Here is a 19010-nt window from a genome sequence, read left to right as displayed (position 1 = left end):
GGAGAGTATGCAGAGCTCAACCTCTTCCCCCATTTGTTTTTGTTGCAGTATTTTTTTTTTTCTAGCATCTGATTCTGGACTTTCTTCCTGCTGCCATCGTTTCCCATGAAAGAACAGAGTAGTAAAGTCTTCAGGAGTCTAAAGGCTGAGGGGGCAAGGGAAAAGGGAAGGAGCCAGTTCTTCCTAAAATATTGGGCTTTTATCCTAGGGTGATGGGGATTCTAGGTTCGCGCTTCATGACCTGGGATTAAATTTTGTTGATGTACCTATCTTTGGCCACAATCCCTGTTCCACCGAATCAGATCCTTGTCAACGGTAGCATCCCCCAGAAATTCTGAGCTGTTAAGGAGAGCAGGGGATGGGAAGCTCTCCGCCAATTTAATAACAATGAGAATAATAATCACAAATAACACCTATATTGCTCTTATTAATATACCAGGCATCGTTCCAAGCACTATATATATATATATATATATATATACACACACACACACACACAATTCATTTAATCCTCACAATTATATGGGATGGGACCTATTGTTATCTCCATTTTACAGGTGAGAAACTGAGTCATGGAGCAGTCAAGGCTTTCCCAAGGTGACACGGTTAGTAGGAGGCAGAGTAGGGTACAAACCCAGGCAATATGACTCTGGAGATCATGCCTGTATGGCAGATGCGCCCAACTGCAGTTAACCTTAAGTATACCCTGAGGATGACCCTGTGTGCAGACGCACCTGAATGTGTGTCTAGTGTTCCAAGCGTGGCCAACCCAGAGATTCACTCCTTATCTATGAGGAACATCTGAGCCCCTGGCCCAGCCCTTGGAACATGGGCCATACAGGGGGCTAAGGCCCTTTGTTTCATGCGAAATGAATGTTGCCAGGTGGAGGTTGTTAGTGGGAGGGTGTAAGATGAAAGTGCTATATAAACTGCATGCTTTCTGCAGGCAGTGGTGGTTCTCCTGTCCAGCCTGTTGCCACTGGATCCCTCTTATGTAAGTTCCCCTCAACAAATCCTATGTCGCATTTGTTGGCTCTTGGTCTTTGGCCTCTTGAATCTGGTGCTATCCTTCCTGAAGTCAATAGGGATCTGGCATGACAGTGCCCTTAACCACTGAGATATGCTGCCTCCACTTACCTAAAAATTCCTGCAGGTGTGCACTGTATTCTCCTGTATTCACAACTCCTATCTCAGTGAAGGGTGTTAAAAGTTTAGAGGAAAGAAGGGAATTTTATATTTAAAAAACATGATTGCCTGTTATGTGCTAGTCACAATGTTAGCCACAGGGATACAGAAAGAAAAAAAAAAAAAGCCTCAACTGCAAGGAGGTCCCCCCACACAAGGAAGAGGCAGAAGAGTCAGTAAGTGAGCTATGGTGGGGGCACTCAGAGCACATGAGGAGCCCTGGCAACCTGGGAGCTCCGGCCAGGGTTCCTGCTTTGAGTCCTGGGGTTAATAAACTCAGTCTCTGAGTCAGACCAAAAGTCCTTACTTTGTCTCAGGGGCGCACAGCTGGGCCCACCCGTTTTGAGTCAACTAAACATTAGAGTATGAAATACAATTTGAAATGCAGCAGCAACAATCTTTTTTATTTCTCCTTTGGCAATGACTGGTGGTCTCTGTTAGATTCTCTTGTCCCTAGTTAGATGCTGAGGCGGCGAACCAAGCTTCAGTTAAACTTCCCTGGAATTACAGATTTTACAGAATCATGCAGACATGAAAGGTGACCCTGCTCACTTTCAGGCTTGATTCTGCTCAGCAATGTCCAAGTCAGTTGGCAAGTAAAAATACTGGAGTCTGAACAGGCTACAATTCTGTTTATTTCTTTCATAAAAAATCAAGGGCAAATGGATGAAAATCCAAGTTTTGGACAATGCAGAAGATCAGCTTTTAGCACTCACCTGAGCAGGATGTCAAGGCAGCCAGGACTTCTGTAGAAAAGGGTCAGCTCTGGCATCCATGAGCGTACAGGGAGGAATGCACACGTGCATGTGTATGTACTTAAAGTACTGCCGAAGGCTCCTCTTGCTGTCTTTCTGCTACATACCCGGCCCCTTTAAACTAGATCTTTTCTTGAGAAAGGAAACATTACCAGTAGACCTTCTCCCACTTCATGACATGAAATAGGAATTTTTAAAGCCCCATTCAAACATCAGGGAGCGGTTAACTCTTGATTATGAATATTTAGATTTCCTGTGTGGATATTATTATTTGCAACAAGCGTTTAATCCCAATAGTTTTTCCCTATCAGTCATTACATTTTTGAAGGGCCTCTCTTTCCCACAGGTCAGCGTTTACCTCAGCAATGGTAACTATTTATTATTTATTTTGTTTTTTGAGATGGAGTCTCGCTCTGTCGCCTGGGCTGGAGTGCAGTGGCACAATCTTGGCTCACTGCAAGCTCCAGCGGTAACTATTTAAATTTGTATTAATCTAAGAAAAACCACAAGAATAGGTTCATTGCCTTTCAACCTCCTCACCAAAAGTCACAATGCATTCTGAAGCCATATATATACACATACATATATATAATATATATATATGAGAGACAAATATGTATATTTGAGACAGGGTCTTACTCTGTTGTTCAGGCTGGAGTGCAGCAGCAGCATGATCATGGCTCACTGCGGCCTTGATTTCCTGGGCTCAATAGATCCTCCCATCTCAGGCTCTCCAGTAGCTGGGACTATAGGCGTGCACCACCAAGCCTGGCTAATATGTGATTATTAAATTATCCTCTGCCTTAACTATTTATGGCTTTATGTTGTGAGTAATGGATAATTGCCATTGAGGGTATCTGAAACATGAGACATCAGCCTCAATCCCCACCGCTTAAGTGTTCAAATGACTTTACCTTAAACATTCACCATCCTCCCACTTACAATAATCTCTTGCCTACTCTGCCCTCAAGGTAGTTCTGTTACAGAGAGTAACAACTCTGAATTCTTCAGGGCCCTGTAATAATGTGTGTCATCTGTAGCATCAGTTTGGGAAGTAATACACTTAATGTCCCAATTTGAAACATTTTCTGCCATCCCGTTTCATTCTATGCACTCACATGCCCCCCACAATGACATAAAGGCACAGAACAAGAATCTAAACCTCTTCTTATCAACAGTGGAATACTCTTCATAATCACTGTACACATTTATTTAGGAACAGTGAGATTCCTTTGAATCTCAACAGTTTCCTAGATATGCTGTCTTTTTTTTTTCTTTTTTATTAAGTTACCATTTCTGGAATGGCTTCATGTTACATCTCTACACACTGGCCCACAAAAAAGGAGACTCTAGAGATAATGTTCCCAAAGAAGTTAACAAAGATTCCCAGACCAGGCAGGGCATGGTGGCTCACACCTATAATCCCAGCACTTTGGGAGGCCAAAGTGGGTAGATCAGGAGGTCAGGAGTTCAAGACCAGCCTGACCAACATGGTGAAACCCCATCTCTACTAAAAATACAAAAATTAGCTAGGCATGGTGGTGGGCGCCTGTAATCCCAGCTACTTGGGAGGCTGAGGCAGGAGAATCACTTGAACCCAGGAGGCAGAGTTTGCAGTGAGCAGAGATCATACCACTACACTCCAGTCTGGGTGGGAGCGAGACTCTGTCTCAAAAAAAAAAAAAAAAAAAAGTTCCCAGCCCATGTGGGAACTCTGGAAGCTAGCACAGTATTTCACACTTTGGTATTTCCCCCCTACTTTTTTTTAAAGAAGATAAAATATTACAGAGACATTTTCAAAAATCACACCTGAGTTAAACGTTTTGCTGGAAAATTCCACATAAGGAGTTAAGAACATAATGCAAAAAATGGGAAAGGGCTATATACAGGTACTTTGCCACCGTCATTATTGTGTGTTTGCTCTTGTATTCTTCCTTTTCTGCCACCAGGAGAAAGGAGAGGGGACAGGATAAAGAGAAACACAGAGAGGGAGGGAAAGAACAGGCACTCCTGAGCCCTAGGCAGACATGGACAGACAGAAGGGCACCGGTGGGCAGCGCAACATGCCCAGAGCACCCACCAAGGGCAGCTCTTTTACGCCTTCTGCAAAAAGGAGGGGACCTGAAGGGCGCAATAATGAACGGATTTGGTTGTAGAAAAGGGGGCGAGGTTAAAAAGAAAATGGGGTGAGATGAAGATTCCGTCAAAAAACTTAGCTGTACAGAGAAAACATCAAGGCTTTGGTGGAGATATCAGATTCAAATCTTTTCACAGATTTTGGGATCAGTTCAGGGATTGTGGCCAAGTTCAGAGTCAAAACTATTATCTCCACTTCCGGTGTTTGGCACTCCAGCCAAATGGTTGTCCCCAGAAGCCCACAGATGAGTTGGAGATTAACAGCAAGGAGTCTTTTCTCTGAAAGACCATTGCCACAGTGAAGCTGACTAAAATACTTGGAACTAGAAGGCAAGGGCATAGGCAAGGAAGGTGAAAACGGTAAGCTCCTAGGAGGGGCTATATATTTCAAGAGTATTGGGAGTCTGCACTTGGTTCAATCACAGTTTGGATCTCCGGAGGCCCTTGCTCCTGAAGAAGGCAAGAGTCTGGATTCATTGATAGTGGGGATTTTCTTGCACTCTTCGGAAAGCAATCTGTCTGTATATAGAAGGCATGATTCCCTTCCTTCCAGGCGGAATACAGGGCCCGGTGGAGTCGGAGAAACTTTTTGGTCTCAGTGGAGGTAGGTGGGATGATTCCATCGGTACCAAGATCTGGAAGGAAGAAAGAAGTCAATCCTAAAGCTAGTAATGTGATGGCGTAAGATGGGAATGGGGAGTGACTGTTAGCAGGTATAGGGGTTTTTGGGGGGAGGGGTAATAAAAACATACTGGAATTAGATAATGCTGATGGTTGCACAACCTTGTGAATATACTGAAAACCACTGTACTGTACACTTTAAAATGGTGAATTTTCTGGTATATGAATTATACCTCGAAGCAATTTTTTAAAGCTAGTAATGTATATTATATGGTTCTCTCTCTCTCTGTCTCAGTAGGGGTAGGCGAGGAGCTCCAATGTTTCGGGCTATGCAACAATTGGCCAATAAGAGCTGGCTGCCTTGCTGAACTGCCTGGATTTGGACAGGTGGGTTCATCTTTTCTGGCGAACTTAGGTCTGTAACCTACACATCTCTGTTTTCTTCTGAATCAAGGCAGAATCTCTCTCTCTCACAAGGCATCAGCTCTGAGAACACATTTTTTTTTTTTTTTTTTAGACGGAGTCTCGCTCTGTCGCCCAGGCTGGAGTGCAGTGGCCGGATCTCAGCTCACTGCAAGCTCCGCCTCCCGGATTTACGCCATTCTCCTGCCTCAGCCTCCCGAGTAGCTGGGACTACAGGCGCCCGCCACCTCGCCCGGCTACTTTTTTGTATTTTTTAGTAGAGGTGGGGTTTCACCGTGTTAGCCAGGATGGTCTCGATCTCCTGACCTCATGATCCGCCCGTCTCGGCCTCCCAAAGTGCTGGGATTACAGGCTTGAGCCACCGCGCCTGGCTGAGAACACTTTTTAGAGCAGATTCTTTGCCTCATGAACTGAAGCCTAGGAGGCTGCCTTCCTCACTGCATCCCAGGTGGGAGTAGGGGACAGGAATTGGCACCACTTCCCTCTCTCCCTGTGTCAGCCATGCTTGAAGCCCAGGGTTTTCTTTGTGCCTAAGCTCTAGGCTCACATCAGAACCTCCTGAAAACTGGGTTCCTCGCATGAAGCCCAGCAAAGGACCTGGCCCTTTCTGACATGAGTGTTTGGAAATTTCCACCCTCAAAGTAAGGATGGAAATTTTGGCTTTGTTGACATCAGCTCCTTGCCAGGATGGCTCACTGACTGAAGCTTCTTTTTAAAATCCCTGCTCCCTAGGGATAAAGTCCAGTCTGGCTGTCGCTCTGTCCTCTCTCTACCACCCCATTCCTCTTTTCCAATCCTATCTATGACAAGCTTTCTTTCCCAAGGCATGGGCCCAGCTTCTCACATGTCCCTTGGCCCTGCTGGGATGTCTCTGCACCCTCCCCTCCACCTTACCCTGAAGAGTTAAAACTGGAGGCGGAGTTCACTGATGCTTTGGAGTTATTTTGAGATGCAGTGGGGCTGCTGGCGTGGAGTCCTGAGCCAGGAGATGAAGGCCTGCTGTTGTTCCCAGGGGAACAGGATGACGTTACTGAGGATAAGGAGAGGCAAAAACAAGGGGAAAATAATACTGCTGGATCCCGGGACATTGGAACATAGCCCCTCAGACACAAATTTCCTGGTGTAACCCCAAAGGGACCTCACCCTCTCCCTACCCACACCCACCTGACTACCTCCTGCCTCATTAGCATCAACTTCTGCCCACACCCAGAGGGGCTCTCATCCAAATGCTCTCTACAGCCCAGGCCCTGGAGAGTGGTGTGGCTGGTTCTGCAAGTCTAAGACTTGCCAAATGCAAGGACAGATGCCAAAATCATCCTACTCTGGGACACACCCAAGGCTGGGCACATGCAGCCCCGGACCAAGAGGCGGGAGGAGAAAAAGAACAAGAAGGAAGAGAGGAGGAAAGAAAGGCAGTGCATAGGGGAGAAAGAGAACTTGAGGCCACCATGAAAGATTGCCAGCTGCTCTAGTTCTCCTGACTCCACCAAGAAAAGGTGCATGGTTTTCTAGAAACTAGAGTAATGAACTGAGCTCATGGCTCATGCCTGTAAGCCCAACACTTTTGGGAGGCCGAGGCAGGAGGGCCGATTAAGCCCAGGAGTTCAAAACCAACCTGGGCAACATGGCGAAACCCAGTCTCTACAAAAAATACAAAAATTCGCCAGGTGTGATGACATGCACCTGTAGTCTCAGCTACTCAGGAGGCTGAGGCGGGAGGATCACTTGAGCCCGGGAGTTCGAGGTTGCAGTGAGCCATGATTGTGTCACCGCATTGCTTGGGCAACAGAGCAAGACCCTGTCTCAAAAAACAAAACAAAACAAAAACAAAAAGAGCAATGAACTGGGAGTGAGGGGACCTCAGCCCTGTCTTGGTCCCTGGCCATCCACTCAGCAGCTCTGTGGCTGCTGATTTGTTTCACCTTCCTGAAACTCATTTTCATCCTCTGTGAAATGGCAGATTTTGTATTTGGATTAACTCTTGTGTTTGTGTTTCCCAAACTGTGTTCTATGAATAGGGTGGCATATATTTTATTATCCAAACTAAGACCCTAAGACACTTTGAAAAGTGAAGGGGGCCGAGTGCAGTGGCTCACTCTTGTAATCCCAGCACTTTGGGAGGCCGAGGCAGGTGGATCACCGGAGGTCAGGAGTTCAAGACCAGCCTGACCAACATGGAGAAACCCTGTCTCTACTAAAAATACAAAAAATTAGCAGAGTGTGGTAGTGCACTCCTGTAATCCCAGCTACTGGGGAGGCTGAGGCAGGAGAATCGCTTGAACCCAGGAGGCAGAGGTTGCAGTGAGCTGAGATTGCGCCATTGCACTCCAGCCTGGGCAACAAGAGTGCAACTCTGTCTCAAAAAAAAAGAAAAAAAAGACAAAGATTAAAAAAAAAATAGAAAAGTGGAAGGAAGTACTATTGATAATTATGTCAGGACATGAAGCAGACACTGGGACTATCCTGGCCACCCTGGGCATGTGATCATCCTGTCTAGTTCTTCGAAATAATCAGGTACTTTTTGAGGAATAGAGTATACTTTAGGAAGCCTTGCCTTCCTTGGGCCTTCCATACAGTTCATTTTGGAATGTTATGCACCTGAGTGCTTAGAAGTGCTGCAGTTAGAACAAAACAAAACAACAACAACAAAAAAATACGCTTGTTTAAACTGTGCATACTCAGCATTTCCCAAATTTACTTGATCATAGAACCCTTTTTTCCCAACACAGATTTTAATATCCTTTGAAATGCATTTAAGGGATCCTGACTTAGGTAGATACCTTTCAGTTCTAATATCCCATGTTTTAAAAGAATTCTGGTGTTATTCAAAAATCTCATTTTAAAGCTCACCTGTTCCAGGCATGGTACTGTGGACAGGAGGGACAGAGAGGGGACCCAGAGACCCTGAGGGAGATACCTGAAAAACAACAGAAGCTTGTAAATGTCCATTTCTGCTCCCTTCTCCAACTTCAGACCATTCTCCAAAGACAGTAGGTCCCAGACTCTACAGAGACCAGGGCTTGGCTTCCTTGGTTATTTTTTAGCCCCAAACCTACACGCCATCCTCCTTTCTATGGGAAGGCCTCTGGACCACATACTGGCATCCAGAACCAGGTCCAGTCCGCTCCGGAAGTTCCCTGGTGTCGACAGCCCCTGACAATGTGTATTGCCTGATAAAGTTTCTTTGGCACTGCCAAGCCGAAGGCTGCCTTGCCTGAGAGCCCCGGAGGTGAGCAAGACAAGCCTCCTGGGCCCTGCAGTGGCAGATACTGCTGGTTGCCTGCTGTTTTCTGGTCTCCATTGCTTTTTCCCTAAAAGAACCCTGCTTTTGCTTAGGACAGCAGGGTTGCTCAGCCTAGCAGCCTCTTTCGGGCTTTCCCACTCTGATAGATGAATGGAGCATGGACTCTCCAGAGGTAACCGGAGGTACTGAACTTTGGTCTCTGAAGATTTTTATTTTGCCCTGGAGACCTCACAGCATCATCAGCTCTGAGATTAGAAAGGGACCTGGGATAATTTTGTTTACCCTCCCATGTAATTCAGGACCCTCCTCCTCACTGTTACTATCCTAGAACAAGATGTAATAGAAAGAATAGACTTTGGAGCCCAACAGGTCTGGGAGTAAGACAACTCCACAACTATTTGTGTGACTTTGGGCAAGTTATCTAACCCCACTGAGATTTGGTTTTCTCATCTGTAAAATAGCAGCAATACTTCCATTATATATTTTAATTAAGACATAATGAGATAATGTCTGTAAATCTTCCAACCCAACAGCTGGCAAAGAGTGTCCCAGCTTGTTAAATGCTAGTTCTCTCCCTTTCTGGAGGAAGAAGCTGTCAACTGCTGTATATTTCTAGATATTATTCAACTCTTCTTTTGAGCGAAAATCTGTGTATTTTCACTGCCCCTTATTCTTCTCATGCTAACAGGGGAATCTGTGACCAGGTGTTTGCAAAGGCTATTGAAAGGTAGTTCTGCTTTCTCCACTTTGGAAGATCCCATCCTAACATGATGCAGCATGTACTTACTTCCTCATTAATCAGAAATGGTTTCCCTGTTTTCATTTACTTTTCCTTATACAATGAGCCTCCTCAGTAAGCTGGGGGCCTGTGAAGGGTGGAGACGGGTGTGGGGCACAGGTTGGGAGGGGTGGCAGAGTGGTAAGAGATGCTATCAATAATCTCCCTACCTCTTCTCCTCCTCTCCCTGCTGTCACACCCAAGACATGTGGTGTTGTTGTTGTTGTTGTGGTTGTTCTTGTTGGTTTGAGATGGAGTCTCTCTCTGTCACCCAGGCTGGAGTGTAGTGGTGCTATCACGCACGGTTCACTGCAACCTCTGCCTCCTGGGTTCAAGTGATTCTTCTGTCTCAGCCTCCCAAGTAGCTGGGATTACAGGCACCTGCCACCACGCCCAGCTAATTTTTGTATTTTTAGTAGAGACAGAGTTTTGCCATGTTGGCCAGGCTGGTCTTGAACTCCTAACCTCAGGTGGTCCACCCACCTTGGCCTCCCAAAGTGCTGGGATTACAGGCGTGAGCCACCGCGCCTGGCTTTGTTGTTGTTTTTAAATAAATGATAACGTATTTGGTCATTGCGGCCAACTTGTTTCCTTCTGGAAACAGGCTAGGCATATGCAAACAGACATATATATGGTTCCCCCTTTTTTATTTTCTAGATATATTGTAGCATTCTGCCCACACTGATCTGCACCATTTTGCCTTCCCTGCTAATCATTTTATTCCAGAAGCAGAAGAAACTATGTCCTAGTCCCAAGGGACTGTCTCAATGAGACCTAAAGATAGGATCAGCAAATGTTCTCTCTCCTTTCCCTTCATGACATCACCAGTGTTAGTGTAACTATTTATTTAATGTCCTTCACTGCCATTAGGCTGTAGACTTCAAGAGAGCAGGGTAACGCCTGTGTGGTTCACTGCCACACCCCCAGTGCTTTCTACGGTCCCTGGAACGTCACAGCTGCTCAGTAAATATGTGTTGAATGAAAGCTGATGAGGAACGGGGCCCCTGCTTGGCTCCCTCGGCCCCCTCCATTTCTCATCATGTTGATGTCCTGGGTTGGTATTGAACCAAACGGAGAACCTACTACTTCTCATCTGCTCTAAATAAAGTCCAATCTTGCAAGATTCCAAAGTTCCTATGACATGACCCAAGTTTCCTAACAAGGCCTACAATGCCCGACATAATCCAGCCCCTGCCTACCATTCCAGCCTCCTCGTTCACACCCGCAGTGCCTGGTGTCCAGCCCATTCTGGTCTTCTATGCTTCTTTCCACCTACCCCACCCCACCACCAACCTGAGAACCTTTGTACATGCTATTTCCTCTACCTAGAATATTCTTCCCTCCCCTCACTCCTCCCTGCCTCCCCAGCTCAGACACTTTCCCTGTTAATATCAATGGTGACATTCATTCTTCTGGTGTTAGTGTAAACATCATTCCTCAGAGAAGCTCCTGACACTCTGGACTAGGTTAGGCACCTCCTATACCTGTACCTCTTCTCTTAAGCCTTCATCACAAATAGCATTTGTTTAGTATCTGTTTTTCTGCTACACTGTGAGCAGGGATCACGTGTGCTGTTCACCACTGGAGCCCCAGTACCAAACATATAGTAGGTGCTCAGTGAATGCTTAAGGAAGAAATAATGAGTGAATATCATCTTGCCTCCAACTTAGCATGTTCAATGATCCCCTACAGAGTTTAGGGTACTTCAGCATCCATGGCCCATTATGATCCCACACTCATCAGCCCCTCTAATTTTAATCATGAACCCCTTGCTCTAGCCAGACTGAAATGCTTGCGATTTCCCAAATGCATCATGTTGTTTTATAATTCCATGCCTTCAGGCTGGGCGCGGTGGCTCACACCTGTAATCCCAGCACTTTGGGAAGCCAAGGCGGGCAGATCACTGAGGTCAGGAGTTTGAGACCAGCCTGGCCAACACGGTGAAACCCCGTCTCTACTAAACATACAAAGTTAGCCAGGCTTGGTGGTGGGTGCATGTAATCCCAGCTACTCAGGAGGCTGAGGCAGGAGAATTACTTGAACCCAGGAGGTGGAGGTTGCAGTGAGCCTAGATCGCACCATTGCACTCCAGCCTGGGCAAAAAGAGCAAAACTCTATCTCAGAAAAATAAAAATAATAAAAATAAATAAAAAATAAAAAAATTCCATGCCTTCTCACAGGCTGTTCCTTCTGCCTTGTACACTACTCTTGCTAATTACTAATCTGTTCTCCAAACAAATTAGATATTCACCCTCCCGGGCCCCATTCTGATTTGGGCGTCTTTCCTCTTGGTTCCCAGGGCACTCCCATGGGGCTCATTCCTGCCCAACACTCCTCACATCTACTTGGTTGTAGTTTCTTGCCTTTTCTGGTCCCTCCTTTTCAGTTTCTTCCCTGATCCTCTTCCTTTGCCCATCTCGCAAAAGCTGGTGGCAAGGTCTTTGCTCTTTGCTTCCTCTACATAAACTCCATAGGTGAGTTCCTCCTCACCCAGGATTTCAACCACCACCTGCACATTTGTGACTCCCTAGTCCATGTCTCCATCCCAGCCTTCCAGTCTCACTTCCAGGCCCATAATCTCAAGTGCCCAAAGACATTCCCACATGGGTGTCCTGCAGCCTTGCTGTACATCACGATGACATGAGAACTGAAATCATCACTTCTTGCCACTCCCAAGCCATCTCCTCCTGGTTTGCTTGTTCCGTAAATGGCAATACCATCTACCCAGTCAGCCCAGCCTGAACGCCAAGAGTCATCGCAGAGGATCCCCTTTTCTTGTCCCTGCCCCCATCCAGCTTTCCATTCATTAACCAAGACCTTCTAATGATTTCTGGAATCCCTCCCACCCTCGTCTTTCCTCCCTCCTGGGGTTGCTTTGCCCTCAGTCTTTCTCTACTGGCTACCTGCAGTCCCATCCTAACTGGCCTCCCTGAAACCCATCTTGGGCCTCTCAAGTCATCCTTTATCCTGCAGTCAGAGTGATCATTCGAAAAAGAGAAACGATCATGCCAATATCCTGTGAAAATCCTTCAGTGATTCCCCCAAACCTTCAGTTCCTTAGCATTGTGGACAATCCCTGCACAGTCTGGCCCTTCTGATCTGTCCAGCCTCATCTTTCAACACTGGTCCTCATGGAACCACTTGCAGTTCTGTGAGCTTGCCACACTGTCCCTGCCCCTGGGAGAGCTCCACCCACATTTATTTGCCTCTCATTCCTCTTCGTCCTTTAGACTCAGCTCAGGTATTAATTATCTCCTTGGGGAAGCCTGTCCTAAACACCAGCTCCCAAGGCTGGTTAGCTGCCGCTCCTAAGTTCTCCTGAAGAAATGATCATGCTGTTTTCCATTCGTTTATTTACCTGCTCCTCTGCTAGGCAGTGAGGTCCTCTGGGACAGGGAACAAACTATATTTATCTTTGTATCCCCAGCACTTGGCACAATATATAGAAGGTAGTCGGTAGCTGGTTGGTGAAAGAATCAACAATGGTGTAGTTTTGGGGAAACAGCTGTGTCCCTCCCTGACAAGGCTGCATTTCACCCATCTTACAGTGCTGAAAGACTGAAGGGCAGCATCGTTCTCCCCAACTCCCTTAACCTTCAACCATCATCATCCCCAGAGAAGAAGCTTCCCACCCCCACCCTCCAGGTACCATTTCTCCCTGCATGGAAAAGGTATTTCCTGCCCCCTAAACTTCATAGTCTGCCTAGAACTTCAAGTTGTTCCCAGTCCTGGCTTCTCCCTTGAACTCCAGAGTCACAGATATAACTCCTTCATACCTACTCTTGGATGCCTTGTAGGTATGTCCAACTTAATGTGACCAGCCCCAAATTCTTAGCTTTTTTCCTTGAACTTGCTCTTCCTGCAGTTTTCATCATCTCAAAAAAATGGCAGTGCTTTCCAATGCACTGCTCAGGCCAAAACCCTTTTAATCATCTTTGCTTCCTTTCTTGTATTCCGTATCTGAGCACATCATGCTGCTCCACCGTCAAAGTCTAGCCAGAATGCAACTGCTTCTCCTCACCTGCATGGCCACCACCCTAGGCCAAGCCTCCATCACACAGCCTGACCACTGTCATTCTCCTAACTGGTCTCCGGCTTCCACACAGATGATTCCCCACATAGCAGCCCGTGTTAGCCAGCTCAGCCTTCTCTGTCTAGAGCTCTCCAATGGCTTCTCATTTTACCCAAACTGAAAGCCAGGGGCCTTTCAATGGCCTCCAAGACCTTGGGCGCTCTGCTTCTTGTTTCTTCTCTGACTTCCTCTCCTACTTTTGGTCCCCTTTCTCATTCTGTCCCCAGCCACACTGGTTGCCTTGCTGTTTCTTAAGCATACTGGATCTTTTCACTTGCTAGGCCCTCTGCCTAGAACATTCTTTCCCCCAGATATCCACATATTTAATTCCCTGACAACTCTAGGTCTCTGTTCACACACCCTTATCAGGGAGATCCTCTCTGACCTCCCTATTGAAAGAGCATCTCCCCGCTATCCCCTTCTATTCCCTCGCCCTTCTTTAGTGTTCTTTATACTATATTCTATACAGCATCTCTTTGCTTATTTATTTACTGGATGCTCCCCTTCTTCCCTGCAGCCACCACTTTCCCCTCCAAGCATCATGTCCCTCCAGTTCTTGGCAGACAGCTTGGTTCCTGGCCACTCACCAGCCGGGAATTGTAGACAGGTGGTTTGATGGGTGTGGCCACAGGGCAGTTGATTCGCTTCTCCTTTTGGCGTCGGTTGCAGAACCAGACTCTCACCACCTCCTTCTCCATGGACAACTGCTCTGCAATCATGGAGATCTCCTCCGAGCTGGGTTTTGGGTTCTATAGGGACCGAAAGGACAGAGTATGGTCAAGAAAAGGGAACCAGGGGTGGGGAACAGAGGTCCCAAAGAAACAGGATACAACTATACATGGATCAAAAGCTTTAGAGTCAGACCTAGGATGAAATACTGGCTTTTTCACTTACTATATGTCCTTAGGAAACTTTCTTAACCTCTCTGAGCCTGTCTTATCATCTATGAAATGAGAATAATCATGCCCACCACACAGGATTATTGTGGGAATTAAATGAGAAAATGTGTGTAAACTGCCAAGCACAGGGCCTGACACAAAGTAGGGTTTCCGTAGATGTAGGCTGTCTTTCCTTTGTTCATGAGTTCGGAGGAGAGGAGCCCATGCATGAGTTACGTGGGGCAGGCAGAGTCCCCAGAGCTGCTGCTCCCTTCTGTGTTCTTCCTTATAATCTGATAATCTGATGTCCTTCTCCCTGTCATTTCTTTTTTTTGTTTTTTTTGAGACGGAGTCTTGCTCTGTTGCCCAGGCTGGAGTGCAGTGGCATTATCTCTGCTCACTGCAACCTCCACCTCCCAGGTTCAAGCATTTCTCTCTGCTTCAGCCTCCCGAGTAGCTGGGATTACAGTCATGCGCCACCACGCCCAGCTAATTTTTGTATTTTAAGTAGAGATGGGGTTTCACCATGTTGGGCAGGCTGGTCTTGAATGCCTGACCTCAGGTGATCCACCTGCCTCGGCCTCCCAAAGTGCTGGGATTACAGGCATGAGTCACCGCCGCCTGGCCTGCCTTGTCATTTCTTCCTGTCCTCCTGCCTCAAAGCAGGAAATGAGAAAGCTAAAACACATGGACTGTGGCACAGCAATACATGCTACATGGGTGCCACTCCCTTGTTCTGGTCCCTCGCACCTGGTCTTTAGCCCTGGCCACTTTCCCCCACTCCTACACCCTCCCTTAACCTTGCCACTCTAGGAAGCCTAAAAAGAAGGAAAAGCCAGTTGTTGTCATTCGGCTAGCTGGATGTGGGCACCAAATCTTTGAGCCAAATATGTGAGGAATCTGCCGGAGGGACAGCAGTCCTGGAGGCCTGGGGCCTTTGGAGATGTGTGGTACCCATGGCGGCTCTGGAGGCTGGGATCTAAGGGAGCCTGGCTAGGTGCTGGTTAGGCCACATCTGTTTCTCAGCTTGCACAGGGCTCACAGCTTCCACTGGCTCAAAAATACGCTTTTGCTACAAGTTCCAAAAAATGTAGGTGTATAACATGATGACAAGTATTTAAATGTACACAGAAAAGAAGAGTAGAAGGAAATGAGGTCAGATGGCATTTGGTGATGAATATTCTTTTTCTTTCTACTTCCTTGTACTTTCCAAATTGCTTACAATAAGCATTTATTATATTTATAATTTGAAAAACATAAAATGTACTGCACAGAAAATAGAGAACTTATATACAATCCCCTGACTTTACTCCCTTTACTTCAGCTGGATACGGAGACACACTGTGTTCTGGGACCCTATAGCCCGTTCTTTAAATCTCCCGGTGAGAAAAACAGAGTCCTAAATAGATGTCAGGGCAAGAAGGGTCAGTGGAGGGCGGGTTCCTGGAACCTGAGATGGCGAGCAGCTCTGCACTCCAATACCTGGGGGCCTGGAGTGGGATAATGTGCTTTCTGATTGTGTCCCAGGGCAGGTCTGAGGTGCTGAGGGGCTGGTGCCAAGCGGCCTGTGCCGTGTCTGCTCCCCCAACCTGTATGAGGCAGCCCACCCATGCCCACCCGAAGGTGCTGCTCACATCTTGAAACCTCTTCTCCAGAGTCAGGCGGATGTTGGTCTCGATGCTGGTCCGTTTCTTTCTCTTCCTTCCAAATACTTCACTGAGGCTGGGGTAGGAGCTGGGCGTGCTCACTGAGGGGTCTGACGGAGAGGACTCTGCGGGGACACGAAGGAGCAGAGGAAGCTCAGAGAAGGGGATGAGTGGCTGGTGCCTTCATGGATTTGAGGTCCAACAACCCTTCCCGATGGGCACTGCAGTGGCATTTTCAGGGGCAATCCCCTCCCCCAGCAGGGAGCCCAGAACAGACCAAGAATCCCACTTCTTTTCGTTGCGCAGGGCAAAGGCCCTCCGTGGCCCTCCATTGCCCCCCATGGCCTTCTGTGGCCCTCCGTGACCCTCCGTGGCCCTCTGAGGCCCCCACAGCAGTGTCTCCAGTGTTTGGGGTCATGGCTGAGGGATGCCCAGGCATCGGTAGCACATGTGGGTGTAAGTGGACACTGGCAGGACTCCTATGAGTAACACTGGTGACGCTGCTGTTTACAGATATGCCTGGATGTGAATACTGAGCGAAATGTGAAATGGGATTTGGAGCCAAAAGCAATGGCACTTCGTGGCAGACTGTTGGTGTTGGAGGCATTTTCATGCCAGTGCCAATGTTTGAGCTAAGGCTGTAGGGGCCATAGGAGGGATATCCCCGAGGAAGGATTCAGGCATCTGATGAGGACTAGAAATGGTCACAGGGCCCTTCTCCAGAGATTCGAAGACCTTCGGATCATTTCGCTCGTTTCAGTGCTTCCATAAAGGCTGTCTAAGGGGCAGCCTGTGGGGGGAACTTCCTGCCCCCTCCCATGCTTGTGTGTAGAGGCCCTTCCGTGGGAGTAACAGCCCTGGCTGGCTGCCCCACCCTTTCCTCCCTCTCCAGTGTAACCACCAATCCACGTGAATTACTGAATAGAGCCCAGCCCTGGAGACTGGCTCATTCCCTCTCTCTGCCTAGGCTGGCGGTTCTCAACCGGGGGGCACTCCGCATCACCACCACTCCCCCTGGGACATTTGGCAATGTCTGGAGAGATTCTTGGCTGTTTCAACTGGGGGTGGATGCTACTGGCAACTAATGGGTAGGGACCAGGGATGCTCAAAACATCCTGCAATGCATAGGCCAGTCCCTGGCAACAAGAATGACCTGGCCCAGGATGTCCATAGTGCCAAGGTTGAGAAGCCCCATCCTATGCTAGTTCCTGCTGCCATACTCTTCCGCTCATTATTCCAAACGTGTGGTCCCTTGGCTTATACCCTTGATCTCCTGGGATGCCTCCCAGCCACCACCCCTCACTGAGTCCTCCCACAAACCCCACTCCTGCTGTCAGGCTTTCCTGACCAACCTGGGTTGCAGTAAGTCCCTGTCTGCTGAAAACCTACTCGAGAACTAGCCAGGGAAAGACCCTGTGTCATGCCTGTGGTCTCTACCTCCCAGTGAGACTCTAGAGGCTCCATTGCTGTTTCCCTGACCTAGACTTATTCCAGACAGCAATCTGCATAAGTGTGTCTGCTCTGCAGACCCAGACTTTGTCGCTGGCACGTTGTTCTAAGGTCTACGCTGGGTGGGATGGGGTAGGAATTGAATGGGGGCAAATCCTGATGGACACAGACCTAAATCCACATCCTTCTGAGGGCTTCTCAGTAGTCGAGTTGACACTTTCATCTACACTTGCCTGTGCCCTGTGTCTTGTTTCTCCATCGGCTCCAGTCTCAGGAGAAGAAAGGGGTGTTAGGTATCAACTCCCAAAAGCCCCAACATGACAAGTCACTGGCCCTTCCCTGCAGAGCCCTCCAGGGCCCCTGGCATCCGTGTTTGTGAGGCCTACCTGCATCATTCAGCCACTTCTCCAGCAGGGGCTTGAGCTTGCACATGTTCTTGAAGCTCAGGTTGAGGGCCTCAAATCGCGAGATGGTGGTCTGGCTGAAGTCGTTGCCATACAGCTTTCCCATCGCCAGCCCCACATCTCCCTAAGCGTGGGGACCGAGGGGGAGGAACATGAGAGGCGGCCTCCTCCTCTTGTTTGCCCACATCCTGCATGGTCCTAGCATCGATCACACAGCCAGCCTGAACCTTCGAGTGCTCACCCATGCTCAGCTGCTTTCCAAGTCTCCTCCCTCTAAGGTGAAGAATCGGTTTCTTTCTCTCCTTAGACTCTGAGTGGACCATGCCCATGTGCTCGGGAGAGCCAGCCCCTTTTCCACCTCTCATTCTCCTCCACCAGCAACGTCCTCAATTTCCCTACCAATGGCGACTGTGCCCTATTCTCAGAGAACTCAGGGACACGATGAGCTGGCCCCAAACACATCAAGCCTCTGGTCGCTCTTGAAACCTGCACTTGGGAAGCCCAGTCTCCAGCCGCTCAGCTCAATTTCTTCTATCTTTTCCCCTAAAACCAAACCTGTGTGAAGCCCAGCTTAATGCGCCTCTGCTTGAAGGTCTTGGCAAACTTCTCCAGTTCTTCAAGGTCACTGGGCTCATCAGCCCCTCCAGAGCTGGGTAGATGCTTGGACACTGGGAGATGCTGGGATGCTTCCAGGTGGGGTTCTAAAGAGGATCCTGGCAGCCCAGGGCGCCCAACTGCCTGATAGGAAACACGCCAAGCAGATCCACCACAAAGATCAATAAATAACAATTTCTGATTTTTTTTTTTTTTTACTAATAGGCCCACTTAGAGGATGACAGATCCCTGGATACACCCTGGGTACATTTGAGTCCTATTTTTTTCCAATGGCATGGAAGTAGAAATTGAAGTTTCTATGAATGTATAGCAAATAACTGGAATATCTGGGCAGAAACATCAGGAGTGCAGGATAGGGAGGTGGCCTGAGTTTAGCCTGTGACTCACTGTTTGAGTCTTAGCAGGTTACTTCCTCCTTTCAGTTTTCTACCATAAAAGGAGCTAGCAGGGTTGTTTACAAAGATTCCCAAAACAAATCACAAAACTGGACCAAGAAAAGGTTGCTTGCTTTTTTTTTTTTTTTTTTCCATAAAGCGAGTAACTGAGGTGTTGAACAGGCATTAACTGAAGATAACAGGGAATATCCAAGAACTCGTGGCCTTCATAGAACTTTCCTGAAATGTCAAACTCTTGTGCATCATTTTACTTTCTAAACCACCATTTTCTTTCATGAAAGTGTTTTGTTTTTAATCAAAGGTATTTTAATCAGTACCTTTATAAAATGCACCTTGATCTCATTTGGGATGTTAGGAGATATTCTTTCTTCTTCTTCTTTCTTCTTCTTTCTTCTTCTTTCTTCTTCTT

At 47.5% G+C, this 19010-nt stretch overlaps 1 protein-coding gene across 4 annotated transcripts in view; it reads right to left on the bottom strand.

Moving 5' to 3' along the window:
* Window positions 1-4179: 4179 nt before the first annotated feature.
* Window positions 4180-19010, bottom strand: part of POU2F3 (POU class 2 homeobox 3) — an 82360-nt gene continuing 67529 nt past the window's right edge. For all 4 annotated transcript variants that reach the window (XM_011964961.1, XM_011964964.1, XM_011964963.1 and 1 more), the window contains 7 exons: window positions 18147-18329; window positions 17574-17715; window positions 15727-15863; window positions 13802-13963; window positions 7971-8037; window positions 6015-6150; window positions 4180-4711 (listed from right to left, as the gene is read on the bottom strand). In XM_011964961.1, coding sequence (XP_011820351.1) covers window positions 4672-4711; window positions 6015-6150; window positions 7971-8037; window positions 13802-13963; window positions 15727-15863; window positions 17574-17715; window positions 18147-18329 — 867 coding nt within the window. In that variant the 3' untranslated portion in view covers window positions 4180-4671. The remainder of the gene's footprint in view (window positions 4712-6014; window positions 6151-7970; window positions 8038-13801; window positions 13964-15726; window positions 15864-17573; window positions 17716-18146; window positions 18330-19010) is intronic.

The sequence above is a fragment of the Mandrillus leucophaeus genome, unplaced genomic scaffold, assembly GCF_000951045.1.
Source record: "Mandrillus leucophaeus isolate KB7577 unplaced genomic scaffold, Mleu.le_1.0 Scaffold71, whole genome shotgun sequence".
Taxonomy (NCBI): domain Eukaryota; kingdom Metazoa; phylum Chordata; class Mammalia; order Primates; family Cercopithecidae; genus Mandrillus; species Mandrillus leucophaeus.
The sequence above is the reverse complement of the archived record's forward strand: the minus strand, read 5'-3'. Positions and strand labels throughout refer to the sequence as shown.